General features: G+C 41.6%; 1 protein-coding gene across 4 annotated transcripts in view; it reads right to left on the bottom strand.

The window, feature by feature from the left end:
• Positions 1 to 14,724, bottom strand: part of RBMS1 (RNA binding motif single stranded interacting protein 1) — a 151,884-nt gene extending 137,160 nt beyond the window's left edge. For all 4 annotated transcript variants that reach the window (XM_061344171.1, XM_061344169.1, XM_061344173.1 and 1 more), the window contains exon 1: positions 14,383 to 14,724. In XM_061344171.1, the coding sequence (XP_061200155.1) occupies positions 14,383 to 14,457 (75 nt within the window). In that variant the 5' untranslated portion in view covers positions 14,458 to 14,724. The remainder of the gene's footprint in view (positions 1 to 14,382) is intronic.
• Between the last annotated feature and the right edge of the window lie 6,945 nt (positions 14,725 to 21,669).

Raw genomic sequence — 21,669 nt, 5'->3', positions numbered from 1 at the left:
TGGAATGTTATTTCTAGCCCAAACACTGGATCTGCTCAGGCTGCTAGGACTGACCCTAGTCTCTGAGTTGACTGACACTTGACCAGAACAGCGTGCTTGGATACGTAAGTGTTCTGGTGTTGTACAAACAGCACAAATGAATTATGAAACCTTTCATATAAGAAAGCATGCCTCTGTAAGTGTAAAACTTAAAAGACATGAAAACATGTTGCTATGAATTCACTCGGAGTTTCACTCTGGCTGATACACTGTATAATGTCAACTGAAGTCTATTTTCCATGCGTACTCCTCTAATTTTTTATATTGAGATGGATGCCTTCTCATTATTTTATTTCTTTTCACTGTTTAGCCACTTTTGCCAATGATGATATTCTGGCTGCCAAGTAGATGCTACCTCCGTTTAGTCTTTGCTATACTGTGTATTTTCTTGGATCAGATTCATACCAGATCTATTGGGATAAATGAATTTCTGAACATATAAAATATCAAAAAGAATAGCAACATCACGACCTTACTTGAGACAGCGTTCAGGAAGCCCTTGCACTTAACTCTAGTTTCAGCGTAACAATAAAACAGACATACAATCTACAAGAAACAAAAAGAAACGGCCAAGTCTTAAATTCTGAGGAGCTTACCTCTGAAACTTTATCTACAGTATCACAATATGGCTGCACCAGTTACACGTCAAAGACAACTGCCAAATTTGCCCCACAACTAGCTTTTGTTCTCTCACAATCTATATAAAACAAGGCTTTTCCCAGAGGACTTGCCTGTCTGTTCCCCAGAACTCCCCTTTGTTTTTGAAAAAATAACCTTTAATTCTTGGTGAACTTTAGCAATCCCCTAACTGAGTTCTTGCAGAATACTGCCTTCAATCTCCTTTTGTTGGGGATGCAACTCCCCATGGATGACCTGGCAGCTGGAGGCGTGTTCTTGTGCCATACTCTGGCACACATGCCACAGCCTCTCCACTCAACTGTGCTTTTTCTCCCCCCTGCTCTTTTCTCTCTTATTCTTCTCCCTTATCTGTTTTCTACAGAAATTTTCAATTTTCAAAATTAGTTTTCCCTATATTTTCCCTGCGTCCAGCTTTGTATTTTTCACTTATCTTCTCCTCTTTTCCTATCTCAAATGACAACACAAGGCTCAAGAGACAGGCCTATGGCCAGCTTTTAGGAACCTATTTAACCCACTTTCAGAGATAAGCTCAATGCCAGGAAGGGCAAAGGAAAGCAAAGAGGATCCTCCCTGTGGAACCACCTGTCTTCTCTGCAAACCCACTGCTCCCAAGGCCAGCTGCTATGGTCTCAGTGTAGAAGGACTAACAGCAAGTAGTTCTTCCAGAGGCGTCTATCACTTCAGTGAAGCCAAGATCATATGAAAACACAGAGACCGGACTACTTCTGTGTTGTTTTCACATTGGTATCCTGAGCCATGCTTTCCTTTCCTCTTTTCCAGATGCTATTCCTATAAGTATCAATTAACAGAAGATTCTCACTAAAACTGTGAAATATTTGTCATTCCCAGACATGGCTCTCAGCTTTCTGCTCCCAGAAGTCCCAGATCTGTCTCCTGACATCCTCCAGTCATTAGGCAAACCAGAGTTGCTCAGACTTGTACAGAACCCTTGATGCCAGTGAGCCTTCTTTCTGCTGTCCCCAAGGGATTCAGAGCAAATGGCTCCTGAATCCTGCTTTAAAGCTATAGGCTGGCATGAACAATAGCATGGTATGGCTTGGAGATTTTGCAGCTCATTGAAACTGAAAAAAGGAGAGCTGTAATGAAACAGATATGAAAATTAATGTTATAATGTTTATTATTTCTTGGGATAAAACAGAAGTAAGATTCTGGTGCGTGATTTTTCTGCAAAGCCTAGATTCTATGGCCATATAAATTAGAGAACACATGGAGCTCAGTATCAGTGTCAAGAGAAGGACTAAGTTCTTAATTTAGGAAGAAAAATCACAGCTAGTGCCCGCTTTACACATGAATGCCTTCATTGTACGGACAGCAACCTGGGATACTTTATAAATAATGCACATACATACATCCTTCACCCGACTGCCCAATATATAGGCTACTTGAAGCACAAGGCTATCCTGCAGAGTAGACACCACACTGTTAACAGACGAAAAACAGTAACAAGGAACTGGAAACTGAACCAACAGTGAGTATTTTGTAACAACAGGCAGGTCAATCTAAACTAAACTGTATGTTCAACACATCTTACAAATGTGTGTATATACAAGTATTAGCAAGCACCACCAGAGCACAGGGATCTGCAGCATCCTCTCTGGATGGCAAAAGCTACTGGGTAAGATGCAGCACGCTTTCCGCCAGTGAGAAAGATAAAACACAGTTTGGAAGACAAGACTCAGATAAATCCCTATCCCTAAAAAGGTTTGCTATGGAAATGCCGGAAGTTCTGTTGTCCAGCATACATGCATTTCTAAACTTCATATAAACATCAGTAGAACAGAAGCCAGCTATACTAACCTTAACAGAGCTGAATAGAGTGCAAGTGAGCATTGAAAATGACCCATTATATGAGGTAAAAAAAAACCAAACAAAAAAACCCCAAAAAAAACAGAATTTATTATTCATTTGTTCGTTATTCAATTATTCATCTGACACAAAATTCCACTTGGAGATTTAAAAGACGGAAAGCGGTAGCAGATATAAAATATGCATAGTTGTTTTTCTGCCTCTTTTGGGGGCAAGATGGCAAAGGAAACTTCTGTCATTCTTCTGTCATTTTTAACCATGGGGTGGGGTTTGTTGTTTCTTTTTTCTCCCAGAAAAATGCATGGCTACTTAGTTTCTTAGGTGCTGGAGAACACTTCTCCCTAGTCCCAGGCCCTCAACTAAGTAAAAGTCTTAAGAACAGCATTTAAAACCGGTAAGAGCAGAAATATCCCCAGTGCAGAAATACCTCTTCATTTCTTCCAAATCCTATATTTTTGTAGAACTCTTCACTTTTATTTATGTTCAAACAGCTGTCACCATCAAGATAAACACTCTAGGATAAAGAATAAAGAAGTCTTCAATTAGGTAATTTCTGCTCTGTGATAATGATTTGGAGTGATAACGCTGCTGTCTCTGCAACCTTCTGACCACGAGGAAATCATCTTAAGGCCAGCGTAACCCTGTCTTAGATCCCTAAATATATATTCTAGCCCCTAAAAAAAAACAACCCGATTTTCAGAACTGATGAAGAGCCATGATCACATGATTCAGTTAACAGTGCAAAAATGAACTCACCATTTGGTGGGGTTTACATTTTTCTTCATCATCAATGTGGCTGACGACTACAGCCTGACTTTTTTATTGTTTGGTGGTGTTTTAAGATCTAATAGAAACAGCATCTTTAAGATTAACTTGAGGGTTTGGGAACATGACAGCTTCCTATTATTACACCTGCCATTGAAAATCCTTAGAAAAGATGTGGGAGTGAGTATATAAAAGACACTGGAAAGAAGTGCTAATAAAAGCAGAGAGGGCTAAAGAAGCTGGGTGAGTGGGTTTGGAAGCCCGTCACATATCCATAGCTTCTGCAGCTGATGAAGTTACAGTAATTTGGAATAAAAGGCACTTGAAGCAGAACTGTCAGTGAAGAGCAACAGTAACATGCTAATTCTTCCCATTTTTACTACTGGAAAGTCAGAACACTGTCTTCCTCAGTACTCTGCTGTTCCTCTGAATAATGTCTACTTGGAAAGAAACAAGATTAAATTTGGGGTTGATTATAGTTTTATTTAATTTTTAATCCATGTCCAAGACAAACACTTATCAACAAATTCAGATTTGATGCAGGAGCAAGAAACGTCAGCCTAAAGAGTGGTTTGGTACAAGAATGTATACGTGTTTGTCATGATTTACAGCATAGGCTTGTAGCACTATGATGTTCTGCCAGGAGAAATAAACAGACAAACCTAAAACTTCACATTTTAAGCAGCTTAAACAAGATATTTGCTAAAATGGGATAAGGGAATTTGCATGATGGAGAGATTACTGAAATATCATTTGCGTGTTTGTAGAATGCATGTTCTATTAAACAGAAAAAGGGAATTCCATCTATACCCTTCCTTTCCAAATACCTTATCACAGCGTACAATGATGAAACACAGAAGGAATAATAGCAGTTATTTCAGGGCCTCCCTCATAGAATCACACAGTAGCTTGGAAAGGATGCCTGGAGGTCATCTAGTCCAACTTCCCTCTTAGAGCAGGTTCAACTAGACCAGGTTGCTCAGGACCTTGTCCAGTTGTTTTTACTGTTTCCAAGAGATTCCAGATCCTCTCTTGGCACTTGTTCACATGCTTGGCCACCCTTATAGGAAAAATAATAATAATAAAGCTGTACATCTAATTACAACTTTCTCAGGTCACAACTTGTGTCCACTGTGTTGCATCCTACTGCCTATTCCCTTCTATGACAAAACAGTACATCTGTAGGCAAGGGGAGAGCACTGAATGTCATTCACATTGATTTTAGCAAGGGCTTTGTGTCCCACTACATCATTGGACCCAAGGTAAAGACATTACAGTCTGGACAAGTGGACAACTAGATTGGAATGCAACTAACAGGATGGCCACACAATAATGGGTTATACTCTACCTGGAGACCAGCACCTTGGGAGCGCTAAAAAAGTCTATCCGGGGACTGCACATTTAACATATTTGTATCAGAGAAGTGTGAAGTTCCACATCTGGAAAGGAAGAGTCCCTTGCAGTGACATAGGCTGGGGACTGAGTGGCTGGGAGCAGCTCTGCTGGAACAGCCCTGAGGAGTTGTGGCAGATAGTGAGCAGAGTATAAGCCATCAGCATGCTCTGGCAGTAAGGTGTGCCTCCTGGGCTGCATCTGGGTGAGGGAAGTGAGTATCCCCCCTGTTTGATAGACCCCATGTAGAATACTACATGCAGCTTTGGGCCTCCAGTAAGAGTCATTGACAACCTGGAGTAAGTTCAGTGGAGGAACATCAAGATGGCTGGGGGCTGGATCACACACTCTGTAAAAAGCTGAAGGAACTAGGCTTCTTCAATTTGGAGAAGAGAAGGCTTTGGTGGGACTTACTAGCAGCTTTCCAATTGTAGAATAGAAACCTTTAAGGGGGTTATCAGGGAGAAGGAGCCAGTTTCTTACAGCAGTGCATGGTGTGACAATGAGTCAATAAGCATAAACTGAAACAAGAGAGCTTCAAACTGGAAATAAGGAGGTAAAAAAATCACCACCATGAGGACAGCCAGCACTGGAACAGGTTGTGCAGACAGACTGTGCGTCTCCACCCTTGGAGGCTTTCAAGAACCAGACTGGATAAGGCCCTGAGCAACCTGGTCTGATCTTCTAGATGACCTTGCTTTGCACACAAAGTTGGATTAGAACGCCCCTGAAGTCCCTTCCAACTGGAATTATCTTGTGATCCTATTCTGGTGCACCTCCAAGAAGTGTCTGGCTCCACCTTGTCTATACATTCTCATTCAATAGATTTACACATCAATCAGATCTCCCCTTAGCCATTTGTAGGACCTGGGTATAAAACAGGGAAATACACATATTCATCACAGGAGGGGAAAAAATCTCACCGAAAATACAGATATGGAAAGAGTAGAGAACTAACTAAGCATACTCACTGAGGATACAGCCCCATAAAAGGCCTAAGCAGAAAGAATAGTGAATTGGGAAAAGGAATTTGGGAGTAAGAACAAAGAAACTGCTTCTATTATTCAAGATCCCTGTGTTCAGGGAAACTTAAGTTTGACTGCTCTTTGTCAATAGTTCAGGTATATCAGAGAAACAATGAAGTATCACCATTTATCCTTCTACCTAGAACAATAAGAATCTGAATTTTCGGCTAACTGGCTGGGTCAAAAGAAGTAAGAAGCATTGTGGAGTCTTTGACCCTGTTAACAGAGATGCTTCCCCCTCTAAAATGTCCCATGTATTCTTCTCCCCTTAATGGGCACTTGTCACGAGCAAATGGTCACTAATCAGAAAAGCTATCCAGAGGAAACCAGAAGGTCACAAGCACTTTACATGAAATTCAAAGTTTGTATCATAACCCCTTCTTAAATGTTTTTTCTAGGAGACAGAATGTTTTAGCTAGTACTTTTCCAAATGAGTCACTAACACCCTTGTGTTAATTCTGCAGCTGCTGCTAATTTGAAGTGCCAGCCTTCTCCCCTCTCTCCCCAGAATGAAATAAAATATCAATGTTGCACTGTGCTGAAAATGGAAAGTTAGATGTAACACTACGCTACAAGGCCACTAGAAGTCACATTTACATTTGATTCTTTCTTTCCTCCCAGGCCTATACCTAACTTAAGCCCTCTCAGCAATTTACTTCACACTCTCTTCCATGCTTATTGGTTGTAAGAATGAAAGAGACTCAAGTGGGTTTTTAACACTTGATGCACCAACATCTAAAACAAAACAGGGAAATAAAGTCACAGAAAAATTATGCTAGCAGTTATCCGCACATATATGCAACCAACAGATTTTGGTAACCTAAGAGCTCTGTTGTATCTTCCTTTGGGGTTGGATCTTTGGGCCATTTGGCCAAGGACTTGGAAAGCCTTTTATTTAGACAAGTTAAGCACCACCGTATTGTTGTACAGAAGTGAGACCTAAGATGGTGTACTTTTCTCAGGGACAGCTTTACCCATAGCTACGCACATCAAACTCCTTATGCAGCTCAGTTGTTCCACTATAAAAATGTACTGCAGTTGGGGTTTTGGGGTTCATTTTCAGCCAAGACTGGTTTCTTGATTCAGCTCACTGACTGATCATACAAATGCTAGTGCCAGCACGGGGCAAGGGACAGGAATGAGTTGCTGGGGCGCAGTGGGGAAAGACAAGACAGCCCTTTTTGGCTGCTGTGCATAGTTATGTAAAATTAAAGTGATTATGTAGCTATGGCCTGAGGGATAGAAGAGGTCACAGATACTACCACAGCCTATAAACTGCTATTGGAATTATGTCAGTCTGTGTTGCCAAGAGACAAGCAAGGGAATTCAGTTCTTAACCTGTAGTAAAATCCACAAAGTGAAGCCCGTTCACTCTGCCTCTCTACAGCAGATCAATGCTTTCAGTGCACAAGAGTCACAGGGAACATTCCAGGATGCATTTTGCATCAATAAGCTCTGTTTATCTACCTGTAATGGTTCTGAAACACTTTTCACCAGCCTTAGGTGTATGCTGAGATTTCAGAAATCTTGCTCTGATGTGTTTTGAAATGTTTGCTTTATGTCAGAGCAGTTAAGACTGTGTATTCTTATGGTCTCACACCATGAACAGAGCACTGTGGCTTCAAAAGCTACCACGAAACAAGTGAACCATGGTACCTGATTATACTCGTGTCCAAGCTCTTCATCTTCCTCGATTCTGAGATCATGCAATTCCGCTAGAACTTAAATGAAATTACATTTAAATGCAGGACTCGGTGTTTTCAGCTGAGGAAGACTAAGAGAATCATGAAGTCAGGTAATAATTATCACCTATTAGCTACAATAAATATGACCTGAACCTGTTGTGTGTTTGTGTTTGGACTGAAATTAATTAAATTCAGACAAACAGATTTTTATCAGCATGTTTGTGCAACACTTCTCACTTCTTCAACAAAGCAGGTGATTTTCCAGTTGAAATAGATGTGACTGCTACTTTGCACAGGTCATAGAAAGTTTATACAATACAATAAAAATTAATATATAATTTGTAGCGAATTTTTTGCTAAATCTGAGCATGTATCTTCAAAGGACTGTTTCTTACACCAAAAGCATAACTTAATGAAAAACAATTTCTTTTTTAAACCACTGCTATTCGCTCTTGATTATGACTACTTGGAAGACTGAAACTTAAATCTGTAACTGTATCAAGCTGTATTTTCCAGGTTATTATTACACCTTTGTTTAAACTTCGTTATTGCTATCACAATCAAGTGTCCTTCATCAGGAGCACTGGATTAGTAGCATCAATTACCTTTCTGAGTAAGAGACATGTACCTACTATCAACATTGACAACTCAAACTGCTGCTTGGACTTTCAGGAAACTTAGAAATGTATCCCAGGTGGGGGGTTGATGTATATCCCAAGTAGATATATTTATGAAAGGTACTGCTTTATAGAAAAGTAGACTTGGAAAACAATGCTTTACTACACGTTATTCTCCACTGGAAAATTTCAATGGTTTTGCCTATCTCTTATTTAATCCTTCAACACTAAGTGGAAGCTCAGAAATTTACTCTCAGGAAATTTCATCCTTGAGACCTTAAGTTTTATGCTCTAACTAGAAGCAAAGTATTTTGAAGTATAGGGTTCATGTTACAAAGAAGGTTAGATTCTAAACAGCATGCTCAGCTCTGGTTTAAAAGTAATGAGAAGAAACTACACTCATTACCAGGGTAACAGTTGAGCCGAGAAAGAAAACGTACTTTAAAGAACTATTTTATTCAAAGAAAATTGACTTCTCCCCCCACAAACTTATTGCACACCTTTCATGACTGCCTTGGGAGCTTGTGTTGAAGGCAAAGCTAGAAAATACACCAGTACACATCAGATATTCTGGTCTCTTACAGCTGTTGCCTACCTGCTGGATATAAAGTTCATAGACATGGTTTTGGAACGTGCTTGGTACCCAGAGGGGGGTTAACCATCAGACACAAAGGAAAACAGCACTCAATAAGTTTTTCAAGTCATATATTGGTTTATAACTTTTCGGAAAGTCAGTCCCATAAGACTATCAGACTCAGGATCTGACTCATACATCAGCAGTAAAGTTACTACTGAATCAAGGAGAGGGACCAAGATTTTGTTGACATTTGTTAAATGAGGCCAATCACGCAGTATCAAATTAAGCCCCGAGCACAGTGCACTCTAGGGATGAGCTTAGTTTCAAACTTCTAGAAATTACAAAGCTAGTAAGAACCTGCCATTTCTAACATTAATGTGATGGGAGAAATATTTTTCACTTTGCCATTTGCAAATCCAGTCTCCAGTGCATATATATCATCCCGCTCCCTGAGGAAGTGGATTAAGGGAGGAAAGTTGTAGCTTCTTAAAAACTCTTTTTAAAACATTCCCTAGGGGAAAAAAATAAACAAATAAATCAGCAAATCTTATGGATGCCACTGCTACTACTCCTTGATTCCAGCCCCCATCACAAAATCTATACGTTGCACTGCCTAACCTCTGCTCTTCCGAAGTGAAGATTATGAATATCATGTCATTGCAGATCACCCCCAAATTAAGTATGGTCATCATAACCCAAGCATGAATCAAGTTTCTAGTAAATAAAATGCTGCTCATCTGAAATCAAAGGCAAAACTCATGTTGTCTTGAATGAAGCCAGTCTTGAAGATGACGATGTGAAATGGTTCTGCATTTCCTGTATCTTGATCAGAGTTATTCAGATAGTTACAATGACATACATTAACATATATGACACATTAACATACGTCCTTCTTGACACTACCTGACAATGCAGTGGTCCCAGTGTGGAATATCTAGGATAAAACCTTCCTGAAGTCACTACTATTAACAACATATCTGATTACACTCTGCTTCTAATGCGTATTTGCCTATGGAGCTAATCTGACATTACTTCTGAAGAGAGACCCTGATACAGAATAATTCAAAACTGGAGTAATTCAAGGCAAGGATGATGAGTTTCGCTTGATCCATTTCTAGAAAGGCTTCAAGTTTTGCATATACAAGAATGATTCTAGCAATAGTTTCTAGAAATACTTCCTGAAGGACATATTTCTAGTTCATACCAAGCTACCTCAACTAAGCTTCAAAAGTTAAAAGGAGCTATAACTGGGATAAGGACAGAGATGCCCACACAAAATAAGCTAGCTGGAACCTCTACATAAAATGATCCTTGTGACCAGGGACAAAATGTCACTGGCCTCTCTGAAGATGACACAGGCACTCCCAGTTTTGGACTGGGATGGTTGGAAGAAGAGAAAATACTCTTCCTAGGGAACACTTTCCACTTCTCCATATTTTATATCCACTGAGATTGTTTTCTAGAGCCAGCGGGATCACCTCACCACCAACACCCTCAAATCTTTTCTTGAAACTGGTAACTTTTACACGTCTTCCTTTTACACTTCCACAATCTGGTACACTTTTTGAAGGAATTCTTTGGAAGTTGCATAATAAAATCCCAGCCTGGCCAGAAAGGAAGGGAATACAGTCAAGAGGCTGAGGGGGCTAACAGGATCTCAAGATCAGGTAACTGATGGATTTCTAGCCTAGTCAAGAACCAGCAGGATCACAATTATGGACAGTACCACTTCCCATGATAAGATATTTCTATCCAACCTCATAAACACGTACACTTTGTGTTACTGTAAACTTGTATTTTACTATGTACAGATTTCGCAGTCACAGTGCATGCAGAATAAATCTAACTAAACTGATTAGAATTAGCAATTGTTTATGCTGATTAAAATCAGGTTGTAAGCTAGGATCACTTTTTAAAGGGTAGCAGACCTGTGCTTGGCACAGAATTCAGTGAGTAAAGGTTTTCATTAGCAGGAAACCATTAGAGGGTCTTACCACTTCTGCATTAGAAGCATCTACACCAGAAGGTTCTTCATTCAGTCTGTGAACTTCAAACACTGACACTAAACTGTGTCTCTTAATATGAAAAGTTCCGTATCTGCTTTGTTTCACCCTCCAGTAAGTACCCTGCTAACTGATTTCCCACTTCCGCTGCCATCAATAGGCATGGATAAAAATTAAACATTCACATTTTAAAGTTTGCTGTCAACAGCCCGAAAGAAGTTTGTGACACGCAGGACCTGCCTGCTCACTGCAAGCTTACACCAGTCTACAGTCCTGCCTACAAACCTACACAAACTTCTAGAAATATAAGTGCTTTTCACAGCTGCCAGGACACTAATTTTGCAGCTACCGAATTATACAGCTGGAAGCCCACTCTACTACATCTCTCCTATACAAAGAACTTTCCTTTACAAAATAAAAGCCTACCAATAAAATTAATCATATTGTTGCATATCTCCTTGTTGTCCAAGGCAAAAAACAGCAATACAGCTAGCATCACGATTTATTTGTAAATCATTGTCTGCATGATGTCACTGAATTCCATTCGATATTTTAGTAAAGGAGACCAAAACATCAATTCTATTTCTTCCTTGACCAAAGCAAACAGACTGTGGACTAGAGATGCACATATGCATTTATATTTGCTTATGAGTACCCTGCCTTGTTAAATGTTACACTACTTTGCCTAGCACAGTCAGATCTTACTCCTGGTCAGAGGGGCCTTAAAGCATTACTAAAACACATACAATCTTAACTAACATTGTCTGCTAAAATGTTGAAATACAGAATCACTTCATTACAAATAAACTGTTAAGGAAGGAAACTACATACACCAAGTTGAAATGTTACGGAAATATTATTAAAGAAAGTATCTAAACCTTCAGAAACATCCATTGAACTGGAAAAATATTTTGATGCTCTCTGACATGCCATACAATGCTGCAATATAGGCACTGTCCCAAAACATACATTCATTAGAAAATACAAAATTTAACAGATATGTCAAGCATATCATTTGCTGGAGAAAAAACTGTGGCAGTCCCAAAAATGCAGGTTTTACAAGCTTCAATTTGAAACTATTTTCATTGCTATAATGATCTTTCATATTAAAAGCCTTACACCTTCTTCCAGTGTTTATTTTATTCATTTCATTTCAGTCCATGTTTTCACTAATCTCTTTTGATGCTGAGCTCCCTAAGATTAGGGGGACGGAGGTGCTGAATCACAGCAAATGTTTATGTTTCCTCCCAGAATGTATGACTGAACCAGCTTGAATACTTCACAAATAAGATTGTGAAGATCATAACAAGCAAATGCAAAAATCTGTTTTTAAAATCTATACCATATTTTGCAGCAATTAAAATAGTTGACCACATCAACATTTTAACCCAAAGAACCATTAGGAATGCATGCAATTTCTAATGAGGATTTTTGAGCTCTCTACAGAAAAATCCATCTTCAGGCAGTGCCTGTCACCTCCTAATTATCAATTTGCAGTTTATTAGTCAGCAGATTTTCCATCATTATTTAAATAAGGATAAGATGGGATGCAAAACTTCCAGTTTCAAAATCTAGTTTTAAAAACGTCTCCCAGTGTAACCATTACCCACCAGACATTGAGCTACTCAATTCTAATATCATTTGTCTTTAACAAAAACCAAAGATTTCTCCAGAATTACTGAAATAGCTCATATACTGCAGAACAGGTTCTTTTAGGGCCCAAAAGACAAAACAGCTGAAAACTATGAATCAAATTAATTTTTCTGTATGTTCCAAGAGGATCAACAGTGAGAAGATAGCTTGTTTCACTGAATTCTGCATACCTGAATATTGCAACTCACTGTTCCTTTTATCTATACCAACGAGCCACCTTTTTTTTTCTTTTATTTCTCTTTTAAAATCAAGCTCTCTGAAAACAGGGAGCTTTCACTGGATCCCAGATATTCGATTTCATGTGTGTAAGTCAAATGGCTGTGTGTGCTCTGCTGAAACACAGTAATGTAATTTCTGGCTATATAATTTTATAGCAAATACTGCAAGATGTTTTGAAGATGTCACTGACTGTAATACAAATCAATATTAAATTATCTGTACAGGAAACATTTTCAAAGGATGGTCCATCAAGCTTTCTCATAGGATCATAGATTTCTAGGATCATACTTTAATAACTACAGTAAGCTATTACAGTTCATCTCCCTCTTCAATTATTTACATGTCAAAAAAGCCAAGTGACATTGCTTGATATATATTCAATGCTATGCAGTTGGTTTGTAACTTACTAATGCCACACAAAACCATGAAGGTACAAGCTTTTAAACAAAGACATTTTTTCATTTGAGAATATTTATATAGTTATACAGCTACATGATGCAAAAGGCTGTCCTTCAGGCACTTTACCTTTCTTAAAAATAATGCATTTAAAATATACACCTAAACAGTACTGAAGTGATTACTCTGCCGCATAATCTTTAGATGGCTACAGATTGTGCTGTTTAGCCTGATGTTAATTACACATTTAAGAGATTTGTCATTTCAAATCACCTAAAGACCTTCATCATATTTCTATCCATTTCTGTCTACAGGGAAGCACATTTCAAAGCCTCCTCGTTGCTGACTTCTAAAACGTCAAACTGAATTTAGTTTTCAGGCAAGCAGTATAAATGACATTTCACAATATAGCAACACAGAACACAGTAAGACGAAGAGCCTAATGAGGGTGCAGATAAAGAGAAGGGAAATCTTGTCCTGTCATTGTCACAGAGGCGGGAGACTTCAATAGCAAAAAAAAAAAAGAGGAAAAAGAAAAGAAGACAAGCTATCAAACCCCCCATACACACACACCACGGTTATAACCTCCAAAAAAAGTTCACACATTGAAGCCTCATATGGGTCTGTTTTGATTTGTGAGGAGTGACACTGGTGGTTGGAGAGGCTTATGCTAAATGTTCCAGACAGCTGATGCAACCACCTCTGCATCTGCCAGTTTGCAGCATGATGCTGCTTGAGCGGTGGGGCTGGCTGGCCTCACAGAAGGAGAAAGGAGAGAAGAAAAGGTGGGGACCCCACCACCACAAGCACTGCGAACATCAATTTGCCTGCAAACGCCAGCCACCCTTGTACAACATTAGCCATCAGGCGCTGGACCCTTAATCCAGTTTGCAAACTGCGAGGTGGCGGCTCACAAAGCTCAAACTCCACAGACAATGCGTGTCCATCCGAATCCGGGAGCCTCCTCAGCGTCCGTATTTAAGCAAAATCACGGCCACCCGTCCCCAGCAGTCAGCCCGCCCTGCCACCCCGGCTTGTCAGCGCTACCCCGCCACGGCTCTCGGCCTGGACGCGCCACCCCAGTTCGGGCCGCTGCGCTGCGCCCGGGGAGGGCGGCAGGAGGGGGGCCGCGGGCTTGCCGAGCTGCGCTTTGCGGTGGGGTGGCCGGGGACGTGGTGGGGAAGGAGACACGCTGCGAGCCCTCGGGAGGAGGAGGAGGAGGAGGGCCCGCCGGCGGGAGGGGGGAGGCGAGAGGGAAGGAGACGGGTCGGAGACGGCACAGTCGAGGCAAGGGAACGGGTGGGAGCCCGGCGGGGGAGCAAAGCGGCCCGCGGGCGCCCGGCGGCTCTCCCAGGGCGGCGGCGGGCGGCAGGAAGGGGCTGCCGGCCCTTTCCTGTCTCCGTCCCCCGGTGCAACCTGACGGCCTTCCCGTGGCCGTGCCCCGCGCCGAGGAGCTCCCCTCCGGGCTCGGCCCCGGCCAGCCACCCTGGAGCGGGGCCAGCCTCGCACCCGCCGCGCCGCGCCGCCCGGCGTGCCGTACCCTACCTTCGCCTGCAGATACTGGGGGTAGTAGTAGGTGGTGTACTGGGGGTACATCTGCTGTTTCCACACTTTGCCCATGAAGCTGGAAATGTAGCCTGCAGTGCAGGGATGGGGGGGCACTTTGGGGGGCTCCGGCCGCCTCTCCGTTTCTCTCTCCCTCCTGTCTCTTCCTCTCCGGCGGCGGCGGCTGCTGCTCCTCGGCCGAGCGCAGACCTTCCTCCTCCTCCTCCGCCCAAAAGCCACAGCGGAGCGGGGGCAGGCACTCTCGCTGTCTCCCCGGGAGTTCCTGCCAAGTCCCCGCCCGGCCGGAGCCGAGCAGCAGCAGCAGCAGCAGCGGCGGCGCGGGTAGCGCTCGGGGCCGGCGCGGCTGCGGTGCCAGGCGGCGGGGCAGGGCTGGCGTAGGGAAGGAGGGAGGAGGGAGGCAGAGAAGGAGGGAGAGAGGGGCGGCGCTTGGCCCCGCTCAGCGCCCGCGTTGCGAGCCCCGGCCCGGGCCCGGCGGCAGGGCAAACCCCACGGGCAGGGGGAGCCTCGCTGAAGCGGGCAGCGAGCGGAGCCCCGCGGGCCAAGGGGCCGCTTCAGCGCCGGGAAGCCTGCCGTGTCCTTCCGGGAGCGGTGCGGGGCTATACGTTCCGCAGCAGGAGGAGGGCTGCAGCGGTCTCATCCGCACAGGGCTCGGCTCTGACCTAATTAACCGGGTTGCGCTTTGTTACCGCCTCTGCTCTTTGTGCATCTCGTTGCCGAGCAGTGGTGGTGGGCGCAGGCTTTAGGGGAGAACTGGATACAATTTGCGAACAGCTACATTTGGCTTCGGTTCTGCCTGGCGGTAGAAGGTCCATTTATGTGCTGGGAGCAGAAGGGACTGCAGCGCTAAAGTGAGTTTACAGAACAGCAACCGCAAAACCAGACCAAATTCTCTGTCTGGCCCATCGTGCATCCTTCAATTTGTACTTTCGCCAGCGGTGCCGAGTACACTTAATTCTCAATCAGGAAACGTTTCTGTTCTAGTTGACAGCAGTTACTTTTATTTTTTCACTTGAGTCTTTTCCCTCTGAAAGATAATTTCCCAAACATTAAAAGTGGGGACCAGCAGCACGCTATAACCCACTGTTATTTGTTAAAAAAACCAACAAACACCCACTTTGGCCAGTGGATTTACTTCTGACAAATGTGTCTCTTTTTGACCCAAAGAAAAACTGATTCTCAAGACTATTAAGCAGATGCTCCTTCTTTGTCACACGAATCACAACCATTTTTGTCTCGCAGCACTGTTTTATTAATAAAACATATATGTGAGGTCCACCCAAACTCCTGAGTGTACTGGCATCAGCCAGGCTAAATGTGATAACAGTAGGAAAAAAGATTAAAAACCCTTACGGATTTACAAGCATCCCAGTGCAATAGCAAAGGCAGCCTTTGTGCAGTCATGAACCCCTGGTGCAGGCAAAGCAATGAGAGGTAACTGCAGATATTCGGCCAAATTCCAGTTGAGCAGAGGACAATTATGCAAATGCCCGTGCAGCTCTCCTGCGAGCCATCCAGATCACTTCACAGGTTTTTTGAAGGGAAGCCATTTGTACACACTTTATGGTCCACACAGATAAATAAAAGACTAGTTGCATCTTTCAGAGTTGCCTTTTTCTCCAAGAAAGAGGCATGGGAGCTTTTGAGTTTTAGCTAGGCTTGAGGGGGTTTGTTTGGATCGGTTGGGGTTTGGGGTGTTTTTTTGTTAACACACAGCTAGACTCACTATGAAAAGAAGGACAAACACAAAAAGCATATGAGTTGGAAATACTTTTGTGTCCACGATGGTAACTTTCTGTTGGAGGGACAAAGATTAAAGTTAGAGAAAAGTTGAGCAGAACAGAAATATGAGGTATTTGAGGGGGTTAAGAATGCGTGTCTGGAAAAGCTGAAAGGGCGATGGACAAAATCAGCTGCCTTCTGTTGACTGCACTGACATTTACACAGTGGAAAAAGCATCCAGGCTGCAGTTGTATCTGAAGAATTCAAGGTAATATGGCTGCAGGGTAGCACATGGTCAAAAGATAGTAGAAATGAAGTTTCAGAGCTTCACAGGGAAATGTGTTGCTACAGACCAGACACATGGTGATAACTGTTGTAGGCTGCTTTAAGAACTGCCAAACTGTGGTCTAAAGTTCTTGGTTGAACTACAAAGAATGTAGTGCTGGCCTCTCTTAAGCTGACAGGTTACGGGTGCTAGTACACTTAGTTTCCTTCTGAGAAAAAACAGAACAAGCAAGAAGACTGGTTGCTGATGAATGGATTTTGTGGGGATTTTTCTGAGGAGAAGGAAAGGATGAGATCTGAAAGGAAACACATATTCTGCTGAAGACAGCTAGAAACAGAAGAGTATTTTCCTATAATCCATCTTCATATAAACAGCTACTGTGATTGTCACAAGTATGTCGTGCAATCATGAATGGGGAGAGAAGCATTTTCCAGAAGAAAATTCTCTAGGAAATGAGGAGAAGGGAAATGCAGCCTGTATCATTCTAGCACTTACAACTGCAACAGTCTCCAGCTCAGCTGTGTCAAGTTACTGAGAATGGCTGCCAGCAAGAGGAGCAGCAGTGCATTCTGCCACAAGGGCTCCTGAGAGTGATGAAAGCAGAAATCTGGCTAAGAGAGTATTTGATTACAACTGTAACAGCTAGAGCTGATCTCCAAGTACCTTCCCAGTCTCTCCTTGCAGAGACTTACAACTTTCCTAAATGAGGTCTTTCACTCTAGAAGCTTAAGCTCATCCCCAGATGTGTGGCACTGTTAATGTAAGGTTGAAACCAATCTGGTTCCATTTTCAACTAAAATATTTTCTAATTAAATATCTACTTCTACTAGAATATCTGCTGCAATTTATTTAACAAAGCTGATATTGCAGAAGTTCAAGATGAATAGTTTAATATTTATCATTAAATTTGAAAAATAAGCCTGCAGCTTAATACTACCAACTTTTACAGTACATTGATCCCACTGACAATTAATGAGAATTTTCAAATGGTGCTCAGTTTTTATTAAAATCAGGTTATAAAATATAATTATTTTATTGGAATCATTTATATGAGCCTGTTTTATATAGATTTTTTTAAAAATGACAGTGAAGGCGTTTAGTGTATAAAGAATGGATCAGTGAAGAATTCTTAGGCAAAAAAAATCTTAATTTAGCATCACTCAGGGCAGTCTCTGCTTTTATCTTTTTAATATGTTGATGATTCAGCCAGCTTAGTAATATGAAGGCAAGTTGTGCAATACAGACAGGATGGCATTGCAGAAGAAACTTTAAGCCAAATGACTAATTTCTTAACTTCTCATACTGATGGAAATGTTTGGTTTTAATTGCTTATTCTGTGCTCATAGCAAGGGCAAACAAACACTTTTAAATTGAAACTGCTTTTGCTGTCTGGCAGTACTAGCTCCTGCCACCATAACTAAATACCCACGAGGTTAAAAATGCTTCCCTCATTTACACACTACACAAAGTATAGGATTAAGAAGGAAAGTAAACACTGAATTTTGTTCTGAAGGCAAGTAGATACCCAACAGAGTAGCAAAAAGATTTTTTTCTTTTCTTCTTTAAGAGCTGCCTCCTACCCACTGCGCCACTACAAATGTAGGTACTGCAGCTTTGTGAATATTAAGGAAAAAGGTAATCAATAATTTTGTCTATGGCCATATTTCACTGACTATGGATGGAACAATACTAAATTCTATTTTCTTTATACGTGTTACTTCTTTATCACAGTTATACTTTTAACTGATCAGGACTGATTAAACCATGATGAAAGCACAGCTGGGCTGTTGCTGCAAAAGCCTGAGAAGCACTGTATGTCCCGCTGTGCCAGAGGGGTTTTAGGGCAACTCAGGTAAATGCAATCAATGGTCATCCGCTGACTCTTAAAGAGTGTTGGAAGAGAAATCCCGTTTAAGATTTACAGACTAACTTAGACATTACAAGCGCTACCCTGAGGCAGAAAAAGTCAAATGCAACATAGACTTAATCCAACTCACTTCAAGAGCCAAGCAGTCTGCCTTACTCTGCACCACTTGGGGTCTTTGCACTGGTTTAAGCTGAAAGGGATATGTTTATGCTGGAATCATGATTACTTTGACACAATCAGTAATATTTGAACAAGGATATATCTATATATAGAGAGATATATCTATAGATAGATATATATCTATCTATCTATATTTTTTTTCCTGGTTAAGATACTAGCTTGAGTCTTGGGAGATCTTTGTCCAATACCAGATCTACCACAGAATGTAGGCAAGAGGGTGACAAGTCACTGAATTACCCTGTGCCTTACTTCCCCGGTTTGCAAACTGTGTCAAACATTCACTGTCTTCTGTTCTTTGTCTGCCTTGTGTGGTCAGTCTGTAAGCAATGCAGGGCACCACAATCCTTTGCTAGGAATCTGCCTAGTGTGATTCACATAAAAGGACTAAGATAAATAGAAGCAGTGGCAGTGCATCACTTGTGGATGCAGAGAAGTCAGGTGCAGCATCCTAATTCACATACAAGTGGTAACAAACCAAAACTCTGCTTTATACCCCCAAACAGCATGTTAGGGCTACAGAAAAGCGGCTAGGTTTAAGCTCTTAACCAATAACTTTGCTCTTCCTCTCACCCCCAACACACACTGTTCCAATTACTTGCAAAACCTCCTTGTTGTAATGCCACCCTTAGCCCCATCATATGGCCTTGACTGCTTTGCAACACAAATGAAAGACTCTTCAGGTCGCAGTAGGCCACACTCTTAAGCACAAAGGCTAAATAAACGGCCATTGTTAATGGGCCACCAAGATGAAAAGCACTTGATTGTTTTCATCAATTAAATCAACTCTCTAGATTTAGTGGCTATTAACCCTTTCAGCAAAGTCTTAAATATTTATTTGAACAGAGTGACTACAATTCTGTATTTTTACAGTAGCTCTGCTGGTATAGCAATGCTTCCCTAAAACATTGCTGAATGTGACTTGCCCTTGTTTATCCTTACAGCTGAGCCGTATACTGCTCTGACTCAGCTGCTCCTGACAGCTGCAGTCAGTGTAATTCACTCTTGTATAATCTTCAGGGCTGTACACTATTCTAAGGTTGTCCAGCTGAAGTATTTAACTGGTACTAACGTACAGGACTTTAACATACTTCTGCATTCGGGCTCCCCCTCTCATGAAGTTTCATGAGCACCAGGCAATGCTTCCACCATGGGTGGCGGACATCCAGAAACAATGCAGCCGAACTGCTCAGGAAAACAGTTTCTTTATTTGGAGCTAAGCATATCACCATGAATTTGGGTACACTGCCAGTAATTACCTTTTCTTTGTGTTTAGATAGGTCTGAGAGAATCCTTTCCCATGTAAGCACTGCATTTTCTGAGTTTTCTGTATTCTGGTTTACTTTACTTACCCTAAGATGCCCAGCTGATAAAAATCATTTCATGCTAAAAGTAATTGTTTGGGTTTGTTGTTTTTTTTTCCAGCATTCTTCATTAAACCTGTGATGCACTTTTTGTGGGTCCAGCTCTATAGATCTATTTAAACGGTCTTCTCACTGATGGCAAAAATTAGCTGTATTATAGAAGTATGTTCGTCCTAGGGTGGAGGTAGTTAAGAATCCAGCTTCTATTCATACATTATTTATCAGAAACTTCCATTCCATGTAGCTTCTAACTGCCCTGGAGTCTCCCTAGCAATACAGTCTTCACTGTGCCAGCAGATGAACAAGGAAGAGAATAATTGTATCTCTATAAAATATTGACCAGCTACAATTCTTTCATTAGGACATTCCCTTTCAATTTCCTCATCTCAGTTTCAGGGCACTATTTGCCATTCCTTCCCATCCTTCACAAACAGATGAGGAAAGCACAAAGGCCAAGCTACTCTGGTGGCAGCATAATAATTTTTGTGGGTGTCTTTTTACCAGCTTGACCAACCAGTAGTGGTTGGTCCTGATCAAATTCAAACCATTGATTTTAAATATTTGTGGATAATTCAGACCAAACACTTTTTTCCTGCCATGCAAACAAAATCTGAAAGTTTAATTGACATAGAAAACAGACATCTTATTTCTACAGACTCTAGGGACACATTGCACTAGGTTTAGGCATATCTTAAGCAAGCTCTGACTAAAAGGTGAAGGATACATCCTTCAGGCTTCCATCCTAAAGCACCCCTAAAGTTTCCTATTTTTTGAATAAAACTATTCCCAGACATGAAATGTCAACCTTCCAATGCAAATGCAGTTGTATTTTAGAGAAGTTCTGTAACTTACGAAACATCTAACAAGTCTTTCCAATGCCTCAAACTCCTCCTCCTCCTTCCATCACCCACAGCAATACCTTCAGCTGTCCCACACCCTCTGCACGGTCTGAGTTAGCTGATATAACTCAGGCGCTGACTGGCCAGCAAGCTGCTGTCTGGCCAAGTGGCCCAGGCTGAACCCCACCTGCTGGAGCAGAGCACCAGCTTTCACACCGTTTCTCAGCTACTGATTTTCATTCAACTGTTAGAGTCATCCTATTTGTGACACCTCTGCTTCACCATCACCTTTGACTGAAATTGTCCATGGGCTTCAAAAGTTATAATGGCATAAGGGATGAAGAATGAGAAGGTGAGTAGGCAAAACAATTGCATGAGCCTTATTTCCGTAAGAAAGTGCATTAGTAAGTCAAAGACCATCTTTTTACTAATGCACATATGAAAAAGCAAAGGCTCTTTTAACTGTTACCAGGTATGCAATATTAAGTTCTACATTTTTGGTGCGTTAAAATTGTATATTTTTAGACCCAGAGAATGAGGAATTATAATAAATTTTAAAAATCCTTTTCCATATGAACCAAACCCTTAAGCTGTATCTCAGCAGTTTTCTTTCAGTGCTTTTGTATTAGATTTTCTTTACACAGTGAAAATGCCTTTCTCACAAAAGGACCACAACACGTTGCCCTTTTGAATTAGTTTACATATTTGAGCTTCATTCACCATTTATCATGTTTAGCTTTATCACAAATTATTTGTAAACGCTGGACACTCAGCCCCATGTACATGCAAATTAACACTTAGAGTGCAATACATTGTCGCAGCTAATAGGTGCTGTGTCTCTACTGCATATTTCATAAAGCATTAAAGTGTCATCACCCTTGATCTGCTGTAAAAATGGAAGCTTCCTCCTTGGCTTTGAATCCATTTCTGTCTTCTAGATGGAGCACCAGAGCCTCAGTCAAGCTGGGGTGGTTCACTCTGTGTGCTGCCCTTTCTGTAGAAGACCCAGCACTC

This window comes from Neopsephotus bourkii, unplaced genomic scaffold, assembly GCF_033783945.1.
Source record: "Neopsephotus bourkii isolate Nb327-2 ecotype Australia unplaced genomic scaffold, CSIRO-AGI_Nbou_v1 NB_196, whole genome shotgun sequence".
NCBI classification, from domain to species: Eukaryota; Metazoa; Chordata; class Aves; order Psittaciformes; family Psittacidae; genus Neopsephotus; species Neopsephotus bourkii.
This window is presented reverse-complemented; position numbering and strand designations above follow the sequence as displayed.